A 23292-nucleotide genomic window follows, 5' to 3' on the forward strand; every position below is an offset into this window, starting at 1 on the left:
CTAAAAAAAATTCTCCGGCAGCTTTAATATCAAACATTAAAGATCACCATGCAAATCTTTTGAATTGGTTTGTTTAAACCCGAGAAAAACTGTTGCCGTAACGTATTTTTTTGTGTTACTTTCCTTATCCCCTCCCGGGCCCCCGATTTCTACGCCCCTCTCCTTTTTAACTATGAGTGAGGCTAGGTACCCACCATATACTGGTTCAGGCTCCCAACTGGTGATTTTGCCAACGGCAGCAACGTCAATTACGGTGAATTTCAGATATCGCTTGAAGGTTTCGGTGACAAGTTAGGACAAACAGATAAGGTATCTATATCTGATATCTATATAGAACAAGTGAATTAGTGCAAAAACACACATTGGTGGCTACTCCAATAGTTTTAAAAGCTGGTGCTCAGCAGCTTTCTAAAATGTTCTTTGCGGACGTTTTAATTGTACTGGTAGCGTTTCATGGTGTAAATTGTGAAGAACAAAAGCGACTTGTTTTTCACAGCAGTGATGACATTGCTTTGGAGTTCCAGACATTACGCCAGGAAATAGAAGCTCTTAAAATAAACCACACAAACGACAGACAAATGCTCCAGAGTTCGCACGCACAAGAAATACAATCGCTCAAGAGTACACAAGCGCAAGAATTGGCAGCCCTGAAAACAGAAATTTCAGTATTGAAGAGTGGTAAGTGAACTAGTAGCTTCAATTAGAAAAACTTTTATCGTTTGAGCAAGGATTTGCATTGGTTAGAGGGTGGTATCGTACAGCTAAAATAGATATACAGTCGAGTCCACTTAATACGAACTCGCTTGATACGAATTTTCGGCAATAACGAACAAAATCCGGATTCCCCGGCCGAGTCCTTTTATTTTCTTTGTAAAATTATTTCGGTAGTAGCGAACTCGCTTCATACGAATTTTCGGGAGATACGAACACATTTTGGAAGTCCCAATGAGCTAAAATGTTATAAGTTTCCATTTTTTGATACGAACTAATTTTAGAAGTCGGCGGCCATTTCGCCCTTGCAAAGCTTGATTTTTTAATAGTTTGAATCTGTACAGTGCTGATATTTATTCGAAGTGATTATCACCTGTAATCGATAAATACATAATAAAGAGATTAACACTATGTTTGCAGTTATTTTATTTATTACAATCGAGTCCCAGTAATAATGTTTTTTGCAGTTGAGCGATAATCACTTTCATTTGTACACCTGTCCATGAAAATATATTTTCATTGTACGTATGAGGGCCATGTAGTGTAGTTTATGTATCAAAAATGGCTATGCCTAAGTCTGGCATAAAAAAAGCAATTTCTTTGGACAAAATTGAGATAATAAATGCTGTTGATGCTGGAATTTTAACAAAAGCTAGAATCGCTGAGAAATTTGACATTTCCTGAAAAACCTGTGTCTGATTTTTTTATCAGTAGATAGCATTAGGAAGTTTCTGGAAGAAAAAGGCTCAAATGAAAAATTATTCAAATATTGTTCAGAACTCAAGGAATTTGGCATTCAAGAATTAAATAATAGTAACATTCAGCCAAAAATTACAAGTTTCTTCAAGTAAAAGTTTGAAATGCCATGTGTAAGGTAGGCCTACCTGTTGCAAAAATGCATCGACGTATACCGTATACACGTTACTGTATTTCCATGTATCTATGCTATAAACACTTGATGGTTAATAAAGTTTAAATACATTTGTACATTGAAATTTATTTTTCATACATTTTTACGTGTTTTGCGTGTTTTAGTATGACTTTTGTTGAGTTATTTCATTGTAATCTAAATAAATAATTAACTTAATCAGTTTAAAACTACCAATGAACATCTATTCACGACTGTATTTTCATTTAATGGAAGCTATTCACCGGCGATACCGGTGATACTGCCAAACTTGCTCTGGCAAATTATCCAAAAGTCATACATTCGTTAATACGAATTTCGTTTGATAAGAACATATTTCTCAGGTCCCGAAGAGTTCGTATAAAGCGAGTTTGACTGTACTGGCAATAAAGTAAATATTCGAATAATGAAATGGTGTTCATTCAGAACAAGGACAACTATGCAGTAATAATGGCCAGGTTCAAAGAAAGCCACCTCCACTACAGCATGGACTTTTTATGAAAAGAAAAACAATAAACTTTAATTTATATATTTTCTTGAAAATTAGTAGGCCCCACACGGAGGGGGTGGGTAGATTCTGGGGAAAATACCTCATAATACTGGGTGTTTGGATCCCACTGCAAATCTTATAGAAGATAAGGTATAGGCTGGGCAATGGCTCAAGCCCTATTCGTGCACACACAATATGGGCACAGTTGCACACAAGGAAAAGATCACCAAGTCTTTTAGTATCACACATGATTATACTTTTTCTTTATATATATCAAAAGTGTTTTATAATTCTTTTGACGCCCGAAAATTACGAAACAATTGGGTCTCGAAAATACGTGATATTTGGCATCCAAACACACAAGGTGTAGTCGGCATGCGGATATTTGGCCATATCCTTTTTGGTTGCAAAATGACAGAGCGTGAAACGAATGTCACCGTAAAATGCAGCACTGCCGAGTTGTTTACCTTCAATCAAATGGGTGCTAGATTTATTTTTTGGCCGTGGACTGTCTATGAATGTGACCAAACAAATGCGCCGAATGCCGATGTCATAGATAAGATGTCATAATCAATCCTCATTTTCGAACTATGCAGAATCTATAAGTGTTATGCACAGTAGTAAAGAATGTTTGTGCGAAGTCAATCTGAACCCACTTAACTTTGGACACTTCTAAATAAACTGACATGTGGCAATTAAAATACTTTATAAAAACCACAGGTTTAAACCCCAGTTTAAAAGTTTTAAATACATTACTGATATAGGATGAGTTTACAAAATTAAAATATATTGTTTGAACGAAAGAGATTTACTGATAAATATAAACCCCATTAGTGTTATACAAAAAAATGGTGAAAAATGATAAAAGCTACCTGTTCATTTGTGAAAGATGAAATCAAGTTTGTTTAAAAGTACAGGGGCGTAATTTAGATTTTTTCACAAAGCAATGTTACCTTTAGTACTAAGAAAGGTTAACACTTCAGATTATAATTAATTGTGGGACCAGGAATTCCCTAGATAATGGAACCCCTGTCATGAACTGGATGCAGTATGTATGGACCATGATTTTGCTTATGTCAGTGATGTAAAAAGGGTACATGTGATAAACAAAGCTTTCCAATTTAAATAAAACTAATCAAAAACATTTGGAGAAAAGATTGACAAAACATTTAGTTGGTAAAACCTATAATTAACACAAAATACAAACTTGGGTGGGACAAAAATCAAAAACGGGAAAAGGGGGTGAGTATACCCGGAATCACTGCACCAAGCTACCGCTGGAGCGATGTATTAGCAGCAGAATTACGCAAACCATTAAAAGAAAATTTAGGAAACGATGAGTGATAGTTAATTGATATTGTAGATATTGGTCAGTGATTTAGTTGACTGCAAGCTTTTTCAAAATATAATAAGGGAGTAAATACTTGTTAACCGTTATGATATATTTAGTAAATATGCTGGGGTTATTCCATTAAAGAATCAAAATGAGAAGTGTTACTGAAGCATTTGAAAAAATCTTTTCTGAAGTAGAATTCAAAGACGAAAGTCCCCGAAGACTGCAAGGATCACTCATAGAATGATGGGTTGATGAAGGAAAAGAATTTTATAATAAATGTTTGAATCATTTTTGAATAAAAATAAGATTAATATGTACAATACATTTATGATGGAAAGGCTGTAGTTATAGAAAGATTAATAGAAGTTTAAAAAAATAATGTGGAAAAATTTTACAGCAAATAATTACTTATACTTATTTAAATATTTGCTGGGATAGGTTGATAAATATAACAAAACAAAACATTCTAGTATAAATGACACCATCCGTAAGCTAGTAAAAACTTAATAAAGTACTGTTTTACTTTAATTTATATGGTGATTTAAAGATAACCAAAGTGCTATAAGCCAAATTTAAATGGTGATCGAGTTCGTTAAGTAAACTTAAAAGCATTTTGGAAAAGGATATACACAAATTGACAGAGGAATTATTTATAATTTATAAAATTAATAAATACAAATCCCAGAAATACACTATTTAAAGATTTAAAGATGAAATAGTCAAGGTTCATTTTAGGACAACGAACTTTTACATACTACACAAGAAGTTTTTGAATTGAAAAAAAGTTATTAGACGAGGACTATAAGAAATAACAAGTTTAGTAGAATGGAAGGGTTTTAGCGGAAATTTTAATTGGTGGGTCCATTTAGCGATCTGAAACAATTTAATTTGAAATAAAACGTTTTAATTATATAAATGAGCAAATAAAAATCTAATTTCTAATATAATGGAATAGGAACAAAGATCAATTAATTATTCACTAACTAAACTTAGTGCGCTTACAGAAAAGTTATAATTTTGTGGGAGAGTAAGTACTGGTTTATATAATTACAGCAGGTGTCTTTGTTGTTCAGCTGAATTAGCACTTGGTCCAGTATTCCTTTATTTGTAGCAGTTGCTGGAGCTGGTTCCATCAGTAATTACATATTACTAACAGACTAAAACTTGACGACAAGGAAATTTTTTTTAAAAAACATCATCACAAAATAAAACAACTTATAACAGAAAGCACGGATTGGAAAAGTAAATAAAGAAGATTCCAAATAAAGTTATTCAGGATATTTTTCAATACTATTAGAAATGCGCCAGAAACCAAATTATTTCAACACTCTTGAAATGTTATGAAGGTATTTATACTTAAAAATAATACGGATATAAGTAAAAAAGAGAAGAGTTGTATTAACTTTAAATAAAGATTTTTTCTATAAGTATTTTATATAAATGAGAAAAATTTATCAGTTGAAGGAATATTGATCAGGAAAAAGTAGTTTTTAGGATATTATTAAAAGAAATATAATCGAATTTTTAATATAATTCCAGAACAATTCACGAATGGCAAAATGTTATGGATCCAAGCGAAATTCATTATAACCTTTTTGAACTTGCTGCTCAGAACCTTCCAATATTTATTTCCTTTTCAGTAACAATTTTAAAACAGTCATATAAAAATTTATCTTCTGCGAAACTGTTTTGATGGTGTTTCAGTCCTTGAACGTTGTTAAGTTAACTAACAGTAAGTTTTTAATAAAACAATCATACGACAATGGTGTTGTAAATGACCCCGATATGGGAGCAGTATACAACTTTCTTAACTGATCTTATATAAAAATACGGAAAAAAATCAATTGATGGATTTGTTTATGTTAAACCGACCAGAATATGTTTTAAAAAGACTCCAAAAAAGAAACAGAACGGAAGAAAACGAAGTTGGATTAGATTATTTAGAAAAAAACTTCAACAATTTACACGAAGAATGGTTAAACAGACTGTTTCAAGAGGATAAAATTTTAACAGTTGATAAACAATTTAGAAAAATGACTTTAAATCTTATTCAAAAGATTATTAGATAATATAAACAAATTTTCTCAATCATATAATTTCATTAGGTGTGTATTTAAAGATTTTTTGCGATAAGTATAATATATATAGGTTGGTTAATAGAAAGCGTAGATAGTATGATTATGCCAAAAATTATCTAGCATTTAGAGAATTATGAATCAGATAAAAAAATTCATTTAAGAAAGTTCTTTCAAAAGAAGAAATGTTATTAAATATTGGTTTAAATCAAATAGTTAGGATGAATATAAAAATCATGTCATTGATAAAATTACAAAATGTTATACGATCCTTATCTTTAAAAAATTATTTATTTGAATGGAACTGTGGTTGTCTATTAACTGAAGAAGAAAATGCTGAAAGATTATGTGATTGTCAAGACCAAAATAATATTCGAAACAATCCTAAAAAGTTATTGTAACCGACTGTGATACTAATGAAGAAAAAATATAAAGCAATTATGCAGCGTCTAAGACCTTGGTATTAATTCTGGGTTAATAACATGTGCTGAAGGCGAAAACGAGTAAAATGTGGAATATCAAAAAACTAATGGAAAACGTTATAATTTAAATATTTTATTTCTTCTTAAAGATAATTTAAAACTTTATTATTTTAGTATTTTTTTTTAGATATTTTTACTCCTTTTTTGCTTAACGAATTTTATTTTCTAACTATAATATATAGATGGAAATCGAGAGATCTACAAACAATATTATAGGAAATTTGAAATTAAAATTACATATAGACAAGATCCAAAGAAATCAATTATATTTAAACTATCAACAACTCTTATGAAATACTTAAATCAGAACTTAAAACTTTAAAAGGTATAAAAATAAATGTTGTTTTAAATTTAAACTTTTGTTAAAAATGGATTAAAACTGATACAATATTAATCAGCTTATTTTCAATCAATGCTTTAGAAATTATTAAACACAAATGAAATAAAAAACTTACATAAGCTTTGATAAATAATAAATAGAATTGGTAATTGGATTTTGAAGGAAGTGGTGGAGTATACAGACAGTTGATGCTCCTTATATAAATAGATATAAGTATGTTCATTGGCTGCTTCAAGTTATTTAGAATTACCAAAAAACTAACAAATTCAATGAGACGGATTAATAAATTAAAGAACGATGATAATGAATGTTTTAGATGGTGTCATTTAGCTTATAAATTTCTGTACAAAACATTCTGAAAGAGTTTCAAATTATTAAAAAATAACTTATAAACGATTTGATTATACTTGGAATTAAATTTCTGTTACATTAAATTCAAATACCTAAAAATAGAAGTTTAATGAAAAATATTTATTATTAGGTATGACGAACCTACGGAATTTATCCATTGTACATATCAACATATCAATCGAAGAACACTGTGACATGTTGCTAATTACTAATAAACACACCCATAACAACTCACATATCACATACACTGCATATTATTAACCACATCATGTATTCCAAAAAAATTTTTTTAAAAATACTTAAATATATTAAATAATAAACACCAAAAAAACACACTCCAAATTATTAAACATAATAACACCTAAACTACTTCCCTCCAAAATCATTCAAAAAAAATTAAAAATCAAACCTTTATCCTTATACCCCAATCCACATCTTTCCCCTACCCCTACCCAAACACACAAAACAACCTTAAACTCCTACCAAAATACAAAAATATCAAATCCACTACCACCCCACTAAAACAATCAAACACCATCAAACCAAACAATCCTCACACCCCACACATCAATAACCCCCCAAAACAAAAAAACAAAAACACCCCAACAACCCAACTTAACCAACAACTATATTCACACCCCCTATATCCCACCCCCAAAAACAAATTGTTACGGCTTTAAAGTTGTTTGTTTGGTATGACGATAAATATACTAAAACCAAACCAGATTTATAGTGGCCCCTAAGCAGTTTATAAGTTTATTGAAAAATGCTTGAGGAAGGAGGGAATATTGTTAAAGAAATATTAAAGAACATTTTTAACAGATTTGAGAATGTCTAAAAAAGATGAAAGTGAATTAAAAAACAAAAGTTTTTGTCATATTTGTGGCAAAAGAATATATTGAGTGTGAAGTGCCAGTCGTGATCATTGTCTTAACAGGAAAATTCAGAGGGAAGTGCTCACTCAGAATGTAATATTAATTTTAAATAACACATAAAAATCCTGTTATTTTTCTTAAATTTAAGAGGTTATGACGGTCATTTTATTATGCAACAAATAGGGAAATTTAAAAAGAAATTAATGTTATTTCTAACAATATGGAAAGATATATGGATTTATGATTTCTGACTTGGTCTTCTTGATTCATTCCAATTTATGTTCTCATCATTGGATAATTAGTAAAAAATATCCAGAATTTCAATACACATCAACGGAATTTATTGTGAAAATGTTGAATTATTAAAGAAAAAGGTGTTTATCCATATGATTACATGGATTCATTTAAAAATTCAAAGAAACAAAATTACCTTCTAAAGAAGGTTATATTCAATTTTTGATGATACACATATATAGACAACGAATATGAACATGCTAAAAATGTATGATTAATTTAAAATTAAAACAATGGGCGAATTTCATGATCTATATTTAAAAACTGACGTATTATTTAGCTGATGTATTGATAAATTTAGAAAAAACTATGTTTAAGGTACTACAAATTAGATCCTTTGTCATTATTTTAGTAGTCCTGGGTTAGCTTGGGATGCAATGTTAAAAAATGACTGGAATTATGTTAGATTAAATAACTGATATTGATATGTATCTTTTTATTGAAAAGGGACTGAGAGAGGAATAAGTTACATTTCAAACAGATACAGTAAAGCAAACAATAAATATATGAAAGATTATGATCCTAAACTTGAAGCAAATACATTATGTACCTTGACGCCAATAACCTTTACGGTTGGGCTATTTTCAACTTTACCTCTGGAAACTTTAATTTTATATCGAAAAACAATGTAAGAAATTAATTGGCAAAAGGTAAAACTAATTTATAATTGAATGTGATCTTGAAATATCCAAAAAGACATTACATAAACCCAACAACGATTATCCTTTAGCTCCTGAAAAAATAAAAATTCCAGATCAATGGCTTTCTGATTATAGTAAAAATATTTAAAACAAGAATTTGAAATAGGAACAACGTAATGTAATATTAGTTCCAACTTTAATGAAAAAAAAAAATTATGTAGTTCTTTAATAAAAATCTTGAACTATATACACAATTTGGGTCTAAAAGTAACAAAAATACTTAAAAATTTTAACTTTTGTTCATCTCTTGGTAAAAAAGTTATATTGATTTTATACTCAAATGACTAAAGCAAAATATTCATTTGAATAGGACTTTTTTTAAGTGAATGAACAATATTCTGTATTCGTAAGACGATGGAGGAATTTACGTAGAGGGTTAATATAAATTTATACTCATGAATATGAAATATTTTTTAAAATTACATAAGCAAAACTTATTTGTTAGTTCAACGATGTTTAACTTAACCTTTTTGGTATTCATAGATAAAAAGAAAGTTTGTTATTAACAGACATGGTATGTTGGAAGGATTCTAGATTTATCAAAATATTTAATGTATGATTTACTTATAATTATATTAAGGATAAAGTACGAGGGTAATTGTAAAATTATTGTTACTGACACTGATTCTTTATGTTATGAAATTAAAACCAAAGGATGCATTTGTGGATTTTTATTAGGATCAAAGATTTATTTGATAATAGTGATTCGATAGTAATTCAAAATTTTATTTTGATAATAAATAAAAAGTAATTGGGAAAATTTAAAGATGAAGCTGCCGGCATTTCCCATGTTGAATTTGTAGGATTAAGAAGTAAATGTTTTTTATTTATTAGAAAATGAAGTTACATTAAAAAATGTAAAGGAATTAAAAACTTGTGTTAAGAAAACAATAGTTCATAAAAAATTACAAAGGATACTTTGTTAATTCAACCAAGTAATCACACCTTTAAAGTTATTGTTCTAATAAACACAATCTTTCCAGTAATGTTATAATAATCATTTTATCATGTTATGATGATAAAAGGATATATTCTTGATAATGGTATTGATACATTAGCTTACTCTTAATTATAGAACCATAATTTGTTAACCTGAATATCCATAACGTTTAAGCATAATTATAAATAACATCATTTATTTTAAATTCATTTGCATAATTAATAGAAATAGATTCATTTTTTCTGTTATTTTTATACATGATAACTTTGATCAATACGTTTCTGTATTTTTTAGTTGTAATTTAGCTTCTCTTTATCTAATTTAAAATTGCATCCACAGAATAATTAAAATGGAATTAAAATTAATTCTTTACATTATTACTTTTTGAACTAACAGGACTAGCATTTACAGTTGCCATTGATTTTCCACATCAGTACCTGGGTATAACTTGTTAAAACAATGGAGGTTTTCTTATTAATTGCCTTTCTATTTGTGTTTCTATCTTATTTACTTTTTCATGTATATTATTGAATTTTCCCATTTATTAATTATTCCAGTTAAATAAATGATCTTTTTATTAAAATAAATTTTAATAGTTTGTTCATTTACTCTTTGATTATGAATTTTTAGTATTTTATACAATAAATCATAAAAGGTACTTTATCTTGTAACATTTTAATGAAAAATAAAACAAATAATTTCCACAAAGCATACTTGTTTCTGTCTTGATATTGAACATGTTGTATTTTACTTTTGGTATTCTTAATTATTCTTTTGGTGAGGAAGTCCAAATGGATCGGGAAGTATATTTTACCAATATACAAACCCAATGTGTTCCAGGACCAAAACAGAGTCGTCCATAATTTATAATTCCACCTCGTCCTTTTTCTTTTAATTTTATTAATTATTTCTACTAAAACCACCCCTAATAGTTTTTAATTTGTAATGTATTACGCATTGTTCCATTTCAAAGTTTAGACTATTGGTTTGTTTTATAAATTTATTTTTTTTTTACTATAGAATTCGTCTGTAAGGTCTCCGTTAGAGAATCATTCTGTAGTTCCTTTTCCACTTAACAAAGATGTAATCAAAGTATTCCTAGACTAGCTGCCAAATACCTAAACTCCAGCGTCTTGTTTTTGTTTTTGTGTTAATTAATAAACTCAGATCCTAATAATTGTTTTCTTGCTTCAGTGTAAGATATGTTGTATCATATTTCTCTTATCATTAGCTACTGAAATCATACCATTTCCAAGCCCCTATTTTACTACACCCAGTACTGGCCTGTCAGACAAAGCTCCAATGCCTAGAGGGGCTAATATTTTTGGAGCTATTTTTGCTGCATTGGAAGAATTGTTTTTCCTAAAAAATCCAGCCAAAGCTCCTAAAAATCCACCATTTTGGACTTGGACTGGACATTTGTTTTTTGAAATTGTAATTTCTTCTCCCTTATTATTTGAAGAACTTTTTTTATTTTGTAAATTTGTGTTTTTGTTAAAAGTAAAGGGAAGTGTTCCACGTATTGTTCATGTTTTAATTAAAATTATATGGAGTTTTGTTGTTGTAGGCTCGGGCTAAATTTTTCTTTTGTCCATTCCTGTAAGGTTAATTTTATATTTCAATATAATTTGATATCATTATATATAATGTATATTTTATTTTATTTATAACAATACCAGTTCATTTCAATAGTATTTATTTCAACTGTTTCCTCATACAATACAATTGCATAAACACGATTATTAGCTGGCCGGTGGAATATTTAATTTAGCTGTTAATGTATATGTTAGGATCTTCTGTAGTTACTTCCTTTTTATATTCAAGTTAAAACGAACAAATCCAAACAATCTTTGAAAAAATTTGATCGATTATGAGACTTCCGTAGTCTTATTATTTAGTTTATATAATATTAATTACATATCTTATATTCTTGATATACTTGTGTATTCTGTTTCTGGATAAAAACACATTACCAACTTCAAGACGACAAGAGGCTCAAGTAAAGTACTATCAGTTGCTGCTACAACCTTAAATGTATCTAACAAATGTGGCTTATGTTCATGTGAATTACTTTTGTCAGGTCGTTGTAAATAAACCAAATTAATGTTTGTGGTTTTTTTTACGTTCCACCACGCTGTGATTCTAAAGGTTATATTAGTTTGTTGTGTATCAGTTGATTGCGTCATCATTCCCTAAGGTTGACCATCTTACTTTGTAATTATCTTTCAGAATTAATTAGTCAAATTCATTAAAAATTAAACGGGAACCCTAGATTAATTTTGTTACATTACCCTACCAGGATCAGCAGCATTAGCTCTAAAAAATTAATTCATATCAATCTGTCAGCTGCGTGTTATTGAATTTGACTTGGAGGTAAAATATTAGTTTTAACCCTGAAAAAATGAATAATTATGTATGGAAATCTTAGGATTTACCTCATTTATTTTCTTGATTAATAATCCTTTAATAGCAAACCCCGATTATTATCAGAGAGCAGTCGCATGTAGTATCTAAATTAGATAAATTCATTTGTTCCAGTTGATTTGCATAATCTTCAGTATAGTTCAACCAAAACTCTTTTCATTATTAATTTGTATAAATTATTTACAATCATAAAACAATTTTTCCATTTTGTTTAACCCACTAAACTGATCAATTAATGAAGCTGCATTAGTAATTAGAGCGATTTGGGCTCATCATACTCAGCACCATCAGCAAGTTTATTTACTTTAAAACTTACTTCAAAAATATCCATTAAACCAATCAAAAATTTGTACTTCTATCATTAATTGTAAGTGATATCCGTTTTTTTGTTGCTTAAACATAATTTCCCAAGACAGAATATTAAACGTGTATCTAAATTGAATTAGGAGTTGTTCGTATCTTTCGCAATATTCTTTTGTTTAAACATGTATATATTTATATCTATTTTATTTTTTATTTCTAAATTTTTTATAAATTAAATCTGTTACTTCGTTTTTGTTGAATGAAGTTCCAGCAGAGCTAAAGCTGCGAAGGCGTCAGGGGACAAGGTCCCTCCAGATCTGACAATTTTATTTATTCTCATATGAATTCTCCTCCTCCTTACTATTTTTACTCTTATTTTTTATCTTGTTAATTCCTTAGCAATTAAAATTACCAAGCTGCGGCAGGTTTCTTTTTAGTTTTTCAACAAGCTTTGTGCAGCTAATTTTCAACTTCTGTGCCAACCTTTTTTTGTTCCACTTTCAAGTGGCTGCTTTTCTGGATGTTTCCAAAGCTTTTTTTCAGCTGTGCTAATTGAAGCTGCGGCTGAACTTGAAAGCATTTCGTTAAAGTGTCAAAGATACCTGTTCCGTGTATGATTTTTCTCTGTCGTGGCATTCAACATAAATAAAATATTCCTTTATTTTGTTCATATAAAAACGTTATTTTATGTCAAGATATCATGAAATACTCTACCTCTCTGTGTTCGTGTCGATATAGATATCGCATTTATACGAATCCTTGACGTTCGTGATAATACGGCGCTTCTCTACCTCAATCTGCTACAATACCTTCTATCATTATTCTTCCAATCACCTCCAACATCTGTAATATTTATTTAATTGAATTTATATATATTTCATTAATTTCAGACTATCCAACTCTTTGTGTCTTTTGTAAAATGGTAAGCTCTTGTTAAATCTGCAGTACTTAAAGCAATAGATTATATCACTGAAATTACCATCACAAGTGAATTATCTATAGATCACAATGGAATGTAATTGTTATCCACAGAGTTTGTTATATTTGGTGTTTTAGTTCCCAATTCTGTTATTTCTGTATTTTTCAATTTTTTTTTCTCAAACCAAGCAATGTATGAAAATTTGATATTTTCCAAATCCACTTAAAATTATCTGTAATTGAAATCAAATCTTAAAACTACTTAAATCAAATTCCAAATTATTGGAGCAAATTTGATTTATCAAATTCAAAAAATTCATCATTAGATTATTGTTTTCCTTATATATTTATTAATATCTGTGTAACGTAGAACCATTATGTACTTATATATCTTTTCAATCCTTACCATTATGCTAACGAATCTTTTATTGTATTTTTCATCACTAATATTATGCAAAGAGTAGGTCTTCATAGGTGTTAATACTATCCAAACCAAAACTAAGTTTTTTATGTTATCTAAATTAAAGAAACGATCTAAAATCTGATTGTAAAATCTGTAGGAGTATTTTTGGTTATTATCTGTAAACTGTTTCAGGAAACTTAATACTATTTTTTGTTTCATTTTTATATTCAGAAAAATAATTTTTATATAACATTCATGTTGTTCTGGGTAAAGGAGAATTCATTTTTTAATAGTCATCAATTATTCTATTACCTTCATTTTTTAGTTCTTCATTATTATTTCCAGCTTTATTGAACCACAAATTAACTTAGTAATTAACCAATTCATTTGGGAATTACATGGACAAAGTAAAACCTTGTCCCTTAATTACTTTTTTAAATTTCTAGATCTTTATTGATAGGTAATCCTGATTTTTCTGTTAATTCTTTAAATATTTTTCTTGAATGGAAATTGGATGTTTTTTATTATTGTTTATCTTATATAATTAAATCATTTATTCATCATCTACTTATGTTAAGACTTCTTTTCCAGTAATGCTATCTTAGAATCAATTTGTTTGACCATAAGTTAGTTAAGTTATAATTTATTACCATATTGTTCCATTTGGTATAAAACTTTATATGGGTGATTGATATATTTTTCTTTTCATTTTTTAATATGTAGAAGAATACCAAGAATATGATTTACGGTCTTGTCTTTATGAGTTGATCTGATCATGTTTTAATTCTTTTGCTTTTTCTTGTTTATTTGGCTTTTTGATCTGATTTGCTTGTTTATTGGACCGTTTATTTTTTATATCTTCAGTAACCTTATCTATTGTAGCTTTTAAGATCGTCTTTACTTATTTTATCTGGATTTAGATTCATATGCAGTAAAAAAGTCAACTTTTCCAGACGGTTTTGAAATATTCATATTCTTCTAAAACATCATTATCCAGGAAAAGCATCTAAATGACGTTTTGGTCATTTCTTTTCTTTTGGTCTTGTCCAGTTCTTCTGATCTTCAGGAATTTTTTTTTTATGTTATAATAATCTTCCAGTATTTTATCAACTCTTTTTCGTCGAGTTTTGGTGTGTGATAATGGTTGTTGAACGTCCGAAGGTGGTGGTTCATTCAATTCTTGCCATTTTTGTTGTTGGTTCTAACTTCTTGTATTTTATCACAAAACTTTTTGGAAGTAACGCTAATTGTTTGTTTTATTCAGTGTAAGTGCTTTTAACGGACTTGATATAATTGTTCTTTTTGACTTTCTATTTTTTCAAGTAATTGGCTTATAATTTCAGTATCCTTATCCCGATTTGTAGCTTTTCTTATTTTTTCTCTATTATTTCTTCTCTACTCTAAGACCATCTCATCTTTTGCCCGGACTAATTTTTTTCTATTATATTTCATAAGTTTTGATTGCTTTAGATATAATATGTAAGATATTGTAAAATAATGTAAAATAATGTAAGATTATGTAAGATATGTAAAATAATTTAAAATAATGTATTATTATTATATAAATGGAAATTCCTACTTAATGATACAAAAGTGTTAATAAAATCCAATAACTTTAAACAACGTTATCCTTTTAGCCCAGATTCATGTTTTGATGTTAATAGTGATCTTCGATACTGGAAAAACAAATACATTAATGATATACTTCGGAAAACATCTTATATATATGATTAAATATTACTTGTATGCTAAAAACTTGAACAATCTAAATATCAAGATTTATTAACAACTTAAATCAAATTGCAAAAAAAGATTAAATTAGATCCAAATGAAATACTTGAATATTCAGCTGATCCCAACAATTGAACCTTGTGGAATCTTGAATCAGAAAAAAACAAAAGTAGTAATATTGATGATTTGTATGTGAAGATAAAAAAGTTCAAATATGAAATAACAATTACTTTATTAACGGACGTCACCAAAAAACTGGTGTGTTAGTTATTTAAGTCAGTCTTACTATCAAAAACACCAAAGATATTCGAATTAACTGTTCACATGATTATTTTAATTTGAAAGTCCAGGTAAAATGGACAAATCGATAGGATTTGTAATGAACAAAAATATTAGATCGTGATACTTTTGACTAATGCAACAAATCAAAATTATGATTTTTATATATTGAAAAACCAAGGAAGTTTTTCTAGAAAAGAAACTTTCTGGTAATATATAATAATTATTAATGGAGTTTTTTATTGATGTAAAACAAATAAGTGACCTGACAGTATATAAGTAAAGTTAAATTTGATATTGATTTTAAGTGATTATGCATACTAAAAAACAATTAAAAAGCTTATATAAAGGAAACGAATGTATTTCACAGAAATAAGGAACTTGATAAAACACAATCGAATAGAGCATTAGATTGGGAGGTAATGAAATAATCAACCTAGGAATTTCCAGATAAAACCCAACGATGCTAGTTTCAAGACGATTTATGTTTAAAAAAGTTCAAAAGTGTAATAGATGGACTATAATCTTGCAGACATCAAATTATAAAACAAACATAGAAGTAGAAGTAAAAGAATATTTGAAGAATTACAAAGATTTAAAAAGAATTCATTATTAATTAATCAATTACAAGTAAAATTGAGAGAAATGAAAGCTAGGACTGATTCTATTAGAACTTGATGAGAAATCTGATATGACAGATGAAATATTAAAAAACAGTATTTTAGGAAGAATTTTGAAACAGTTATACACTCAAGTTCCAAGAATTAAAAGATAGTATGATTAACTTGAGAGCTAAAAGATAAGATTATTAAAAAGCTGAAAAAAAAGTTTACAAAATATGTATCCAGTAGAAATTCAAAACAGAAATAAATAAACTAAAATACTGAAATGGCAAAAGGGAATCAAGATTTAACTCGATACATTTTCAAATAAATTGCAGAATATAATCTGAACTGGAAAGGCAGCTTCACAAAGAGGTGGATGATCATGATACAGCATTAGATAACCTTAAAAAAGAAAATTAATTCTTAATAGATGCCTTTAAAAAAAACAAATTCGAAAAATTGGATTAGTAGTGTTGACAACCGTCACAATTTAAAATATGCAGAATTAAGTAATATACAAAAAATTACAGAAGATATTATGAATTTAATGCTAAGTGGAGAGAACATAAAAATGAACTGGACTTTGTAGTTGAAAAATCAGTTAAACAAGAGAAGCAATTAAATAATTAATGATCAAATTAATAAATAATAAATGATTTAGACTCTGTAGTTAAAATATCAGATAAACAAGGAGAATCAATCACTGCTAATACCAAGTAATTACTGCTAATACTAAAGCAATAACCGCTAATGTCGAAGAAAATTACACTAATGCTGAGAAATTTACAAAAGTATAAATGTTTTCTTAAAACAGAACACAATTAGCTAGGACAAAAGCGTTGTGATAATTTATCTGCTTTGAAGTTGCACAACAAAACGACTTGATGTTTAGCTGGAATAATTCTTAAACTTAAAAGAAAGACAGGAAAATAGAAAAAAGGTATAGAGGAAGTGAGACTGAAGTGTTGTCTTTGAATGCTAGTATAATCATTCTTTGATTTACATACAAATGAAAAGTATTTGACCGTCGTGGTGCCTGGATACATTCAACATATAAAAATATGGCCGATCGGTGATACTTTTAAATGAACTTTGAAAGTAAGACGGACCATTTTCTTAGATTATGAAGATTTTATAAACATAAACCAAGAATATAAAATAGATGTTATAGTTAAGTTTCTTTTGAGTGGTTGTGTTTATAAGTCGAAAAAACCGGAAACTTATATAATAGAATATTAATTTTTCTTAAAGGGGATGTGAGCTCTATAAGTGAACCGTATAATAAACGACCTAATGCCCAATATACATTTTATATTTAGGTGGCGGAATTTAAGGCCTCAGGATGATGTTTTATTTTTTGATATATTGAGAATGTAAATATAACAGCTGAAGGCAGCTGAGGACTTTGACACTGATCGGTTAATATCTATGTATTAAGGGAGAAAAAAAATTAAAATTTATTTTAAAAAAGGAACAATGTTTGATATTCCCCCCCCCACCGTATGACGATTCAGCATCTACAGAATTAACATTTTGCTTTTAAAAAATAGTTACATCAAATTTACTATCGGATGATAATGAAACCTGTATCTTATTATGGATGCGGACTTTTGGATTAAAGGTATAATTAAAAGTTATAACAATACAATATCAAGACAAAACAAACACATTTTTGTGGTTATTTTTGTTTATTTTTCATTAAAATGTTACAAAAATGGTTATAATACATTTATGAGTTTATTGTATAAAAACACTGAGAGTAAACAATGTAAATCATAATAATAATTCAATCATGCATATGTTATGGCATACTCAAAGGTTTGAGTTGATTTCTGTTGTTTGTACTTAAATCTTGTAATACTTGGTTTAATAGTTGTTAAAATGCATAAGCCGTGTTCTGTACAGTTATTTTAACCGACGCCAGGTAGAATTTATTACGTTGCCACACCCGACGCCGGTTTTTAGTGAACATTCGTCTTTCCTAAGAGACCTCATCTGCTAGGCTCACCATACCGCTGGTTTTTCCTAAATCATCAAACCTGCCGGTTTGTGAGCCAGAATCACCTTAACCCATTGTTCTTGGCTCCGAAACCTTTCGAAACTAGAGACAAGACGAAGTAAGGCATTCAGTGCTATATTACAACATTGACGTAAGGAATTTCTTTATGTGACACAACAGTAAATGTTCATAACAGCAGGCTGTAACGTTTAACAGACAGCGATCCAGTACAAAACCATACTGCAAGCTACTTTAAACAGACAAGGAAACGTCAGATTGACTTCCGGAACTAAACATAACTGAACTCGATCAATTGATTTAAAAGTTGAAAACCGGTTATATATAGTGTATATTCTGTATTATAATGTGTTATGGTTTTGAAATTATCATAATTTTATTTTTATGTGTTTTAATTTATTCAATTACTTTTTGTTTTAAATAAATAACAACTCCTTAAAGTAATTTATTCTTCCAATATTTATTAAAATAATTTTGTAATGAATGCAATTATCCAAGGGGATCTTACTTGTTTTTATTAAAAGAGGGATAGATTTGTAAATAACCGCCTTATTATATTTGTTATATTATAGCTTTTGGTTTCCGGTCTGTGTTATTTTTAGTTGTTATATTTAGGCATTTGGTTTTCCCGGTTCTGTGGTTATTTTTAGTTTGAAATTTTCTTTGTTTATGGATAATTATTAATGTATTTTGGTATTGTGTACATTTTGTGTCATTTCTAATGTCTTTTAACAGTTGTTTTATCTATTGTAGAAGGATTACAAAACAAGAAGTAAAAGAGTTATTTTAAACAGAAAATAAATGTGGTCTAAATTCAACCACATTTATATTTTACTTCCTGTATGTTATTTTCGGCCATAATTATTCTACATTTTGTCTATCGGTTTAGTGTTTAAAGATTATTTATCGAAGTTTTTACGTGGAAAACTATTTTTAAATAAAGATATATGTTTTCTTCATTTTTATCATTCTTTAATTAATACATATTAGTTAATCAGAGGTTTTTATTGGGTTTAAAACTGTGGTTTATTAAAGTATTAAAAATTGGCGACATTGGTCAGTTTTTTAGAGTGGTCAAAGGTTAAGTGGGGTCGATGATTCGCTCACAAACAATTACTTACTACTCTGCACGGGTGGGCTCGCTAAATATTTATATGACCCTCTCGGAAAAATAGGACATGGACGCGAGTTTGCCACTTTACTCATTTATTTTCACTTTGTTGGTGCTACAATCTCAATTCAGCTAGCAGTAACAGATCTGATGCCAAGTTAAGATTTAAATCTTGATATAGCATAAAAGCAGAACACTGGTCATTACTTTGTTTACAAGTTGCGAAACGTTGCAGATCAACAAGTCGCAGAGTCTTCTTCCAAGAAATCCGAAGATCAATACAACGCTCAGTGCACGTGCCGGAAGGACATGTTTTTCTTCATTTGAAATTTATTGTTTCATTTGTTTTTATTGCATTCTTTGCTTCCAAAAGATCTTTTTACAGATTTTATTATTCATAGTTCCATTTGGTGTCTTGCATGTTACCGTAGTTTGGATAGAGTCCATATAAATGTAAAGAAGAGTTAAATTGTGAATAAGTGTTTCAACTTTGAATCACAATCATATTTTTGTGATTTAATATATAATTGAGCCGCGCCATGAGAAAACCAACATACTGCGTTTGCGACCAGCATGGATCCAAACCAGCCTGCACAGTTGGTCAGAACCCATGCTGTTCGCTTTCATAGCCTATTGCATGAGGTGAAACCTAGCGACAGGCCATGGATCTGACCAGAATGGTATATCGTCCTATTCGTTGTAGGATTTTGCCTCATCATTTTCCTTCTGATATGTTGAGTGAATTCATTATTAAAAACTTGTGAAGTCATATATTTGACCAATACTTCACTGACAGAAAAGTTGTTCCAGCAATATTCAAATTATAACTTAAGATAACATATTTTCAATGGCCTAATATATAGAATTATCACAAGTTTCCTTATGTGAATATCCGTTCCGTAGTTCGTGGTATTGACCAGTCTATAGTTCAATACAGATTTGCTAGACTTACATAAAAACTTATAACTGATATCGGACCTATTAGTGCATTGCATTCTATGCTTCCAAAAGATCTTTTTATTTACGTATTTTATTGTTTTTATTACATAAATGCAGTAATTATCCAATAGCAAATCGCACATAAAAGCTAAAGTTATACAAACTGGTTATAAAACAGGATTCAATTTGGTGAATAAATACACAGAGGTTACAGTATTCGTAAATGATTGTGTTTTTTACGAAATAAGAAAAAAAAAAACACATTTTTTTTGCAGATCAAGGATCAACGTATGTGAGGTGGGGTAAAACAGCGTGTGATGGTAATGGTACAGAGAAGGTATACTCAGGTAAAATAAGAAATTCAGTAAAATCCTGGTATGCATGTTCTATCTAATATTTCTATGACATAAAGTTTCGTGTAAAACTGTCCAGAGTGTACTTAATGTAACCGAGCTTTTCCAAACTAGCCATAATTATGTGTCCCCCATAGGTATGGGAGACATATTGTTTTTTGCCTTTGCCGCCTGTCTGTCCGTCGGTTTGTCCGTCCGTCCGCATTAAGGTTGTCCGGCTTTCACAGGTCAAACTGCTGGCCGGATTTTGACGAAACTTCAAAGGAGTGATCAGTACCAAGCCTAGCTGTGCATACCGCCGACACGTGCCGCTTCACTGCACAAAATGGCCACCAGAGCTAAAGATAGAAAAAATTTGTCTGGCGGCTTTCACAGGTCAAACTGCTGGCTGCATTTCGACGATACTTGACAGAAGTGATCAGTACAAAGCCTAGTTGTGCATATCGCCGACACGTTCCGTTTCGCTGCACAAAATGGCCGCCAGTGCTAAAGGTATACATAGGTAGAAGACATATATTTTTGTGACAAAAACACATTCTAGTTCAATGATTTGATTAGATCTATGTATACACAAGAAAGCATAAAGATCTAACCAAATACATTCATACTGAAGAATTGGGTAAAAATCGATTCTATTATCTTTCCTTGTTTATCGAGATCAACGCTATACATTGTTGTCTCCCTTAGACCGTCTAGCTAAGTATCGATCACTATCGAATATTTTTTAGCGAGTGTTGCAAACCGTTATGGTTCGGCTATCTCCGCTTATCATATCACGGGAGGTGCATAAATAACTAGGATTACAGTTTAGAGATCTACTGTAAAAACGTGGGAAGGGGGAATTTATTTTGATTGTGGTGTTTTTTAATCGCCAAGGGAAGTATTAATTCTTCTTTTTAGATATATAATATTTATATCTCTGTAAAGAGAAAAGAATGACAAACACTTCAATAGGATAATAAATATTGCGTGTTCATTCTAATAAAAACAGTATTTGTTAAAACCCTTTTTCCTTCTTTGTTTCTATTGGAAAATATCAACCAGATAAAAATCGATATCGCCCAGCCAGGTGATTTCAAGTGGGATAATTTTACCGATAAGACGGCAAATTTTACCCAATTGTTGATCATGGGAACTAAAGATCTTATTAGCTTTATTATGTTTATATTACTTATATTAAAGTGAAGCACCAATTAATGTAAATCAAACCGATAAAATTAAAACCAACTATAACCCGTTTTGAGATCGAGTTTGAATAATGGTTTTCTTGTGAGGAAGAGAGTTTGGGACCCCAACAGGGTTCTTATCTCCGAACTACTGTAATTCAGTAGCTTTATAGTATATTAAAACAATTTCAGTCCATGATTTCATTACAGGATTTACATCGGGTTCACCATATGATGTCGAAGGTGCTGCGAGCTACGTCTGTCTCCCACAACATCCTACTTGGGCAAAATATAAAGATGGCATACAAGGCATAGGTGGTAAAATATCCGGCACAGAGTATGAGATGTATTCAACTATTGACCCATTTTCTCAAAACATGCAAGATCAAGATGCACCTTGCGTAGTGTGCCGAAGTCCGAGACCAACAACTGTCATGATACCAGGAAGGAAAGACTGCTACCCGAACTGGACACAAGAATACACGGGGTATCTTATGAGTGGTCATTCTGGCCATAAAGGTGGTTCTGACTACGCCTGTGTGGACGCTGACCCAGAAGCTGTCTATCACGGAGAAGCTGACCAAAACGGCAAGCTACTCTATCTTACAGAAGTTAAGTGTGGATCTCTTCCATGCCAGGAGTACCCGGACGGACGTGAACTGGCGTGTGTTGTTTGTTCAAAATAATTTGAAGAAAATAAATAACTCTTTACTTCACGTTTTTTTTACTTGATCGCAGTTAACATATTCTCTCCAAAATACTAGTGTAAAAAGATATTTTTGTATTGTGTATATACAGGAAGGATATAAGAAAACATTTGAAAGCAAATACGTCCATTTGACTATCTGTCTTAATCCCTAATGCCCGTGTGTGTTACATCAATACAACACTGAACATGTCTGAGATATAAACTGTGTCGTGTCACAAAAAATGCAAGCCATTATATTGTTCCATTGCACCGTAATTATCTGAATGTATGATAAAAGAGACGACTTCAACATCGACATTGTAAACTACCCCCACCTGAACGGAGATGTCAAAACGACCTATTCGTTTGATAGCGCATGCCCAAAGTTAGATGATTTTAATTATATAAATCTATTTATTTCAAAAAGGTTGTTTCAGTCACAAACTACGAAAAGCTATTTCTTCAAATCGTTCAGCGCGACATTTTTGTTGTGTTAGAGGTACTGTTTAGTTTTTCAGATTGATCATTTGGTGGTTCCAATACTCCCGAATTCATATCTTTGGGTTAATGGCACTGTAGATATGGTGCCTGTTCTTAATTTTGTCTTTTGGCAGTTTCTGTGACATGCAGGCCTCATTACCTCAGATCTCTTATCTAAATTCAATTCATAAAATACGGAGAATTCAGCATTGTTATTTATTTTAATCAAATACCGTTATTTGAAAATCTGTTAGAAACGTTTTTTTTTAAATAATGAAGATAAAATACAAAGATCATAAAGCACAGTGCAGGTTTGATTATCGGCCCCAGTTAGTAGTTACTTTTTCCTATGACTATTCATGTGTGAGGCTCC

General features: G+C 29.9%; 1 protein-coding gene across 1 annotated transcript; it reads left to right on the forward strand.

The window, feature by feature from the left end:
* Positions 1-347: 347 nt before the first annotated feature.
* On the forward strand, positions 348-22467 carry LOC128550308 (uncharacterized). The gene is made up of 3 exons (XM_053529119.1): positions 348-678; positions 20508-20579; positions 21962-22467. Exons 1-3 carry the CDS (start codon positions 414-416, stop codon positions 22435-22437), a joined length of 813 nt encoding a protein of 270 aa, XP_053385094.1. The 5' UTR covers positions 348-413; the 3' UTR covers positions 22438-22467.
* The last annotated feature ends 825 nt before the right edge of the window (positions 22468-23292 follow it).

The sequence above is a fragment of the Mercenaria mercenaria genome, chromosome 17 (assembly GCF_021730395.1).
Source record: "Mercenaria mercenaria strain notata chromosome 17, MADL_Memer_1, whole genome shotgun sequence".
Lineage (NCBI taxonomy): Eukaryota > Metazoa > Mollusca > Bivalvia > Venerida > Veneridae > Mercenaria > Mercenaria mercenaria.